Here is an 8,157-nt window from a genome sequence, read left to right on the forward strand (position 1 = left end):
ACCGTGATCGAATACGCGGCTGCGTGGTCGTCGCGTCCTGCGGTTCATCATCGACGTTCGATCACCCGACACGGTAGTCCAACAAGCATTTCCATTTCCGCATGGACAATATGCATAACGCGTAATGCTGTCCGACCAGCTCCTCGGAATCCTTCCGATGAGCTGGTCGACTGGTATTCTTGCTGGTGGATCTTGTCAGCCAGTAGTGCCTTGGCTTGGTATAACTGATCTGTGGTGAGTCGGACTCGGACTCGGACATCAGGAGAACCCCGGGCCACATGAATGTCATATCATCTCATCATCTCCATTCCAATGAACAATGCAATGCGCCCATTTCCCTCTCATTCCGATGAGAGGAACAATGCGCTCATCTCTCCCTCCTTCCGATGAGTATTGCGTCATGGGCGGCAACAACAACCACCACGGCGAATCGGCCTACCCCTCAGCCTCACTGACAACATCAGCTTCCGATTTCGCATCGGCCTGGGAATTAATGTCGGACAGCGACGCGTCATACTCTCCCTCCTCCACCTCGAGCATCTCCTCCGACTCCAGCAGGACCACCTCCGATGCATCCTCAGCCTTCCGCATCCGCAGCGCGCGCCTGGAATTGCAAGATCTGGAAAAGGACAACGAGTTGGCCTCCCGACTTCCCCTAACCCAGCCCGATGACCGCTAACAGCGGACGAGTCGGATCAGATGGACCGCGCTCGGTTGGACATAGACCCTTGCTATGGTGGCTTTCGCTGCCTTGTACCTCGTGGCCATGGTCTAGCTTTTGCGGTCTCAATGCGACTGTGAATAGACAGAACTGAGCGGTCAGGATTCTTAGAAGGATGGTAGATGTCTGTCACAGAGCATTGGCGGGAAGTCGTGGCCTGAGCTGTCGTAGCGGTGGGCGTGGTTTCGGCATCGGTCCTCGACAGACTTCACTCCTTGCCGCGGCAGTTGGGCAGTACCGCTCCTGCGGAGGGCTACGTGACCCTATTGAAAAGTGGTCGGGCACATTGAGAAACGTCTTGGCGATTCGTGCTGCATTCCATTGGGACGGTATTTTGACAACGGTCGCTTCCCTTTGCATCTGCCAGTCCACGGCACGGAAAGACAGATCTTTGCAGTCCTGATGCATCTGCCAATGTCGGCAGTCTCGGTCTAGCGAATGAGCTAATGGCGAATTTCACCACTGCAAAAGGCTACCTGTTCCCACTGAGATGGTGGGATGAGCCGTAGAAGTCGGTAGAGGATGCAAGTCGTCCATCAAAGGTAGTTGAATCGACGATGAATCTGTGTGCAAAACCTGTGCAACGATCGCTTGATACACTCTCGACTGATGGCCGGATCGGCCCTCTCGAGCATCGGTGCTTCGCTTTGTTGCATGACAACTTTGATCGGAACCCCGTGGGCACGTTGATGTGAAAGTGTGCATTCTTAGCAGTGCCCGTGCGGTCTTGGTATGCACTTGCCCAAGCCGGAGCCGGGATGAAGGATATCGCACAGCTCAAGTCGTTTGGACTTGATGACATTGTGCTCGTTCAGTAGGTCGGGTGTGAGCTATGCTTCTGCGTTCCCGATAAAAGAGAGCGTGAGCGACACGGTCAAGATGAGACATCATTGTTGTCGTATGATCTATGCACGTTGGGTTCAGTTTCGTCGTTCGACGATCGCAGAGAGGCCATATGATGATTCTCTCAACGTCTCGTCATCTCCGCTCCCAGATTCTCGCCCAGTCGGCATCCGCACGAAGATCAACGAGGTTCCATGATGCTTGACCTCCAGCGAACGGCCCGAGAGGACCCGCGAGCTCACCAACGAGCGAAAACGGGGGTATCGCATCGAGTTCGAGAAGGAGCGAGCGGTTTGGCAGGAGGAGGAGTGGTGGAGAGCGAGAACAAATTCAAGCCAGGCTCGCGAACGGCTGCTCGGTTGACGCCGTGCCCAGGAAGCAATCATCGTGGAGGTCACAGAATGTACTCGACCCAGGCGAATTATCAAGGCCTCGTGGTTGGATGCTTTTGGTAACAATCTTGCCACACTTCAGCGCATGGTGCTTGAGCCATTCTCAATGTCCGAGTACTTCGCCTGGGTCAAATGACCTCTTCATCACACTTTGAGCACCATCAGCTGTGCTGTCTCCACGGTGTCGACATGCACAGCCCAATATTTGCATCAGATTAGTAGGTTGACATGCCATAGTGCTCTGCCGCGGATAACTCACCGCAAACTGAAGACTTTGCTGTCTGGCATCATCGAACCAGGTGCAAAGGACCTGATCGACAAGGTTGATACTAATCTGCGGGAAGTCGAAGGTGGTGATGGATCTTGGGGCACCCGCCGCGGGATCAGCGCATAAACGTGTGCTTGCTTGAGCCTGAAGCATTCAGACCTGACTAATGGGCAGATCTGACCAATAGGTGGGCAGATCTGACCAATAGGTGGGCAGATCTGACCAATAGGTAGTCAGATCTGATCAAACCTACCACCTAGCGACTCCTTCCTTCGGTACATCTCCGTGACAGGCAGAGCCTCGTCCCAAACTTGTGACATGGACCACGCGACATTCGATTGGCCGCCGGAAGTCTTCATCGTCCAATATAACCATCGGCTGACGGTTTATTTCTCTGACAAATGGCCGAGACTGATGCCTGCAAATTCGACAAATCGATCGTCGAGGGAACTACCGGAAAGGAGGGAGTTGACACGCGGATTTCAGTCGGCAGGTCCGACAAGATCGCCAGCGAAGCTTGCAGAATGAAATGAACACCCAAGTCATCACTTATGGGTACCGCGCGTTTTCTGCCCGAGCAGTGAAGAGTCCGATTGACGGGGTAAATGACTGGCGGCTCCTCGTTTCAATCCAGGTTGGCCGAGTATGGCATGCGTAGATCCAAAGTGGTCCATGTCTTCCCAGAGCGCGATGAGAGCGCTCGGATCCGCAGGGTCAGAGGAAGAACAGAACGGACTTGACAAGTCCGTTTGATGAAACAGCGAAGGGAGATGCGCAATGTTATACGAGGAGAGAAGCCAAAGCCGAACATTGTTAAGCAGAGGTCGGGGTGCACCGGTGGCCAAACGTTGGGATGCACCGATGACCAAGATGAATGCTACAGCTCGGAAGTGTGTTTCAACGTGCTGGCTAACACTCCACCCAACTCGCTCACGTCGCAAATAACGACACAGAGAGCTGCGTGTCCTGCCGTGACGATGTCGAGGCCGATCAATCTACAAGATACCGTGATTAGATCGACACAGTCATCCCGCGCCCGTCCTCCGCTGACTGAGGCATTCACTGATCGCCTTCAGCTAATTTCTTGAGCTTTCCAACCGATTTGCGTTCAGGTAGAGCGGTGAATTCGTACTTGCTGGGGCCGGGAGTTTGGCGTCAGCTCCATGAACGAAGGGAGGTCAAAGTTCGGAGACTTGTAACTCTTCCTGTTCAATTTGCTGGCCGATGCCGCTGAGCTCCATTAAAGGGAGCTGGGTAAGAGGTGGAAGCGAAACCGGAGGCATGGCAGATGATAAACCTGGATGAACGCGCCTTGCAATTGTATCCTGAGCAATGTCATACGGTGCTGGGTATACATGCCTATTTGTCCTTGTGCTAGACTGCAACCGCCCGCTTCCACACATCCTGTCCTTCGTGTACTCATCTTCCTCCACGTGCGCCGACATCAGTCGAAACGCAGCTGTAGTCCACCCGCAGCCCCATTGACAGCTCTGCCGCTTTCCATGGCCCGCAGCAAAGAGGTTTGAGGGTGGTTTGTGACATCACACTCAGCCTCTGTATCCTGTCTTGGACACATCCTTTCCCATCTCTTAGAAGGGCGCCGTGAAGCCGTCTGCTTGCAGAACGCGGCCAGTACGTCTTCGCCGTTGAGGATCAACGTGCGTGCTCCGTGAGGGTGAATTATCGACAAAGCGGGTTCGTAATGGGCCGCAAGCTCTGTAAATCGAGTGGTCGAAGACGCGGTGGGTGTATAGCCGGGCCTTGCCAGTTGCTCGTACATCTTGGTCGGGCATCCGGGAATTTTCCAGTGGCGGTCAGTGGTGTGATTGGCATGAAAAGGCAGACAGGCGCTTTACAGGCTGAGAATCTTGCCAGTGGTCTGTGAAGCCGAATATGCCGTGGGCGTCGCAGCTGACCGTCGGCCAGGACAGTCGGTCATTGGTGGGAGAGTCGCCGTTGAGTGCTTGCATATCGTACGGGCGTAGTACTATGCCTTGCCGGGGATGCGGAGGGTATAAGGGCTGGAGAAGTCGGCGATGAGGGATTTCGTCATGGGCGCGGAGCGGGAGAGCTATAGGACGGGGGAGTGGATCGTGCACGTGGGAGGTGAGATTGCCGGCTGAGTCCAAGGCAACACCGTCGTGTAGACTTGGAGAATGAGGACGCCGGGTGTGGTCCGTGTGGCCGACCAGAGAGTGTTGCCATCAGAGGACCGCATCTTCTTGAGGTCATCGCCGTTGCTGTTGATCCGAGAGAAACATCAGCAGAGCCCGAGCTCGTCACACCATTGTTGCCATCTGCGTCCACTCTGCAAGTGACATCTGTCGGTAGTCACATCGAGCCTTTCGTCACAGAACCATGGACTGAGCGCCGTGTTTCACCATTGCTGCGACTCCTAGCGAAGGATTTTCTCCTCGTTGTCGCCTTCCTGCCTTATCTTCCTCATTCTCGACAGCGACATCCGCCGCAACACATACCTGTCGCTTCAACCTGCAGAGTGCCATTTTCAAGCGGCTTGCTGTTTGTATCCTCGTCTCTATTATCATTCCTGCATCTTTCTGCTCGTGTGTGGGAGTCATGGCACGTCCAGCAGCTTGGTTCGGTCTATGATGAATGAGCAACCGAGGAGCAGCAATTCCAAGACTCGATCAAGGGCCTCATCGCGGGCAAGTCCTTCGTTGGGCGGCCAATCGCATGTTCGAGAGGAGAGTGAAGTAAGCTTGCATTAAGCGTAGGAGCTTGAAGCGCAGAAGAGGATCGGACAGAAGGTGAGCGTCCAAAAGCGTCGTGGTCGAGATGGCCGGGTTCGTCTGCTTCGATGGTGGGAAAATGGGAAGAAAGCGAAGTCCGCGCAAAAGTCGGCGCCGAGGCGATTGTCAGAATGTTGACGACGGTTTGCCTCAGGCTGAAACGAAAGCTTGTCGGCGCTGTTTGAGCGCCGACAAGCCTTAGGTAAGCTTTGAGCCCAGCCCTGATCTCTCTTCAATCGCGGATGTACGTTGATCCGAGCGTTGTATGCACTGATGGCATTCAAGTTGTCGGTCAGCGTGGTCTCGTCGTGCAAGAAAGTGATGGCATTGTTGATCAAACATGAATCTTGCCGAAGTCCAGTTCTGGTTCACAATTCATTCTGGACTTCCAACCGAAGGTTCACAGTGACCTCACCATTCCGAGGACTTCCGCGCCGGCCGTTTTACATTGTGCTGACAGGTTGAATATCGTTTGACCAGGACGCACATTCCGAAACCTCCACTGCTCCAGCTACATCGACACCCAAGAACGCTCACTTCCTATCGACACTGGACGAGGCGGGCCGTTTCCTTCCATTCAGCCACGAAAGTCCTCGTCGCGCAGCCAGCGTGGCAACGGATCAAGGACAAGCCGGGAAGACAGCCGCGAAAAGGGAAATGTGCAGGCAGCAATGGGCGAAGAAGAGAAGGAGAAGTGCCATATCGACGGAACGCGAAGAGGGAGGACAATAAGGAGATCGGGCAATCGGTTGTGGTCGTGTTGTGTGGCTGGACTACAGCTTCGTGCATTGACTGTTGCCGGAGCGGCTGTTCTGTGGTCGCGGGTGTGCCATGTGGAAATATACCCTTGAGACCGCAGCGCGAAGGTTTTATATAAAGTATCCCAATGGTCACAGCCTTCCTCCTTTCAGACACGGAAGAACCAAATCGAGGGCGTTTTTCGAAGAATGTTAAAGGCTGATTGCACGTGGCCCAGTCCAAGGTCGCTTAGGCGTGGTCAGGATTGAAGCTGAAAGTCCTCGTTGTCAAATAGGTATTGACCTAATCTGCCTGCTGAATTGTGCCAGGGTTCGGGAACCGTATTCAAGGGAGCACGGCGCCGGAGCAGCTCATTGTAGTCGAACGGGAGATCTCCTTTGCTCGGGGATTGGTGTTTGCGTGTGTGTGCGCTGTCAACAGGCCCAGAGATGGTTGGAGACTGGGTGAAATGCGCCATGCACAAAGCTCTTCCCAACGATCATGACCTTACGACACTTGATCGAGATCACCGGCGCCATCGGACTGATTTCGAACTCCTCACGGTCCCGCGACCGCCCATCAGCTTCACCCAGCATCGTCAACATCCAGCGTCGCGCCGTATTGTCAGATGGCGAGATGTCAGATCGGAGACGTCGATCCGAGCGGCGAATTTGCAGTGGCTGCGATTGTAGCCGCGAAAAGGCATAGGACAAGCTGCTCCAGCGGAGAGTTCGAGAGCGAGGACTGCGATCCTCAATCGCATAGATCATGCCATCACCTCAAGGATGCCGACTGATGAGATCTTCGACTCCCCGCAGAGAAGCTCTTCGATCGGGAAGACAAGAGCCCGTGTCAATATTTCTACTCTTGACGGCGAAAAGCTGTCCTCGTGGTGCGTTCGTGCGCGCATGAGATAGCGCAGCCCGCCGTGGAGCAGACGGGAGTTCGCGCCGACAAACTTAGTAAGCGGATCTTGTCGGCGCGATTTTTGCGCCGACAAGCTCTGGCAGCTCTGAACTCCAAAAGCAGACCTGACCTCGACTCAGTACGCCCTGCACCAACGACAACATGATGGCCACAGAACAAGCCCGAGGATGATCCAAGGTCAAATGCGCCATGTGCGTGCTGTATTTTGGTGGTGGAGGAGAGGATGGGCAAGGCCTGCTCTGATTCGAGACGCTCGTTCATGTCTTGTGCTTTCGATTCCATCTCAAAGGCGCATTCTTACTAGCTGCGCGTGGCATCTGGTCGGTATCCGGCGGAAGATCGAGCGTTGCACCCTTCGTGGTGAGACGATCAATGGTGGAGCGAGGCGCAAGAAAGAAACACGATTGTGCAGTGACCGCAAGGTTGCCGAGGGACGAGCTACGGAAGAGGCCGCCAGCAAGGCAGACCGATGAAGATGTGGAGCTCTCAACTCCGTGAACTCCCTCCTCACAGCTCGTGTCCTGTCCCGTCCATCTCTTCTTTGCTCTAGCCGCAGTCTGGTTAACTTCCACGTGTTCGGACCGCCGTCCTTTCCATCGGTCTGCACCTCAAAGCCTATGAACCCCGAAGTCCCTCATCCGCAATCCACGTGAACTCTCTTGAATCTAACAGATCTCTCATCCTCTGCGATCGTGGGCATTTGCGAGTCCCGCATGAGTTCACCCACAGGCTGTCTTTCCGGTATTGCTGGCGACTGAGGCTCAAGATCCTTAATCACCTGCCTCTCGAAGCCGGTGTCTGGTGTGACATCCTCCTCCAGTCCTTCTAACAATCCAGCGTCCTGGGTTGGAGGTTTGACAAGTCGGTCTCCAGATCCATGTCTGTCCGCCAATTTCCTTATTGCACCCGTTCGGAGTATGAAAGGCGTCACGTCTGATTCGGCCTTCACCGAGGAATGCGCTGGTATAGACGATCTTCTCATTTCGACCTTTGCCGTGCTGTTTTTCCTATTCCTTCTTGTCTCCAGGTTGATACTCGGAAGCGAGTCATGGTCCGGGATCGGCGGCGGAAAGGTCTGATTCGGCTCTGCTTCGTGGCTGTTGAATTCGAAGTGCGCGACGGGTGGTGGCGCCGACTTACCACGCTCGAGGAGCTGCCCGATAGTGAACTGCCGAATATTGGACGGCGGACCGAGAGTCGGAGAGTCCTTGGAGGAGTTGGACGGTACCTGAAGATGGCGAGGAACGTTCTTCCGAGCAGAGACTCGCGGCGATGCTGTGAAGTATTGACGAGGTAGCCGCAAGCAAGACGGCTAGAAGCATGTTGAACAGTGTTTCTCCTCTCAGTAGGATTTCGACGGAGACCTGACCTCTCCACTTCCCTCAGTCAGTCCAGGTCTCTCGTCCCAAATTACCCATCTCGGTGCCTCCTCCCGGCAAGAGATTACTCACGCAGGACCACTCAAGCGAGGGTGGAGGTGCGACGACGAGTCCGCAGCTCGCCTGTTGGCTGTGTTTG

General features: G+C 54.7%; 1 protein-coding gene across 1 annotated transcript; it reads right to left on the reverse strand.

Annotated features, from left to right (window-relative positions):
* Positions 1-3,554: 3,554 nt before the first annotated feature.
* Positions 3,555-4,029, reverse strand: MYCGRDRAFT_106690 (uncharacterized protein; the record flags this gene model as incomplete). The annotated part of the gene is made up of 1 exon (XM_003846994.1): positions 3,555-4,029. One exon carries the CDS (start codon positions 4,002-4,004, stop codon positions 3,669-3,671), a length of 336 nt encoding a protein of 111 aa, XP_003847042.1.
* Between the last annotated feature and the right edge of the window lie 4,128 nt (positions 4,030-8,157).

This window comes from Zymoseptoria tritici, chromosome 19, assembly GCF_000219625.1.
Source record: "Zymoseptoria tritici IPO323 chromosome 19, whole genome shotgun sequence".
NCBI lineage: Eukaryota > Fungi > Ascomycota > Dothideomycetes > Mycosphaerellales > Mycosphaerellaceae > Zymoseptoria > Zymoseptoria tritici.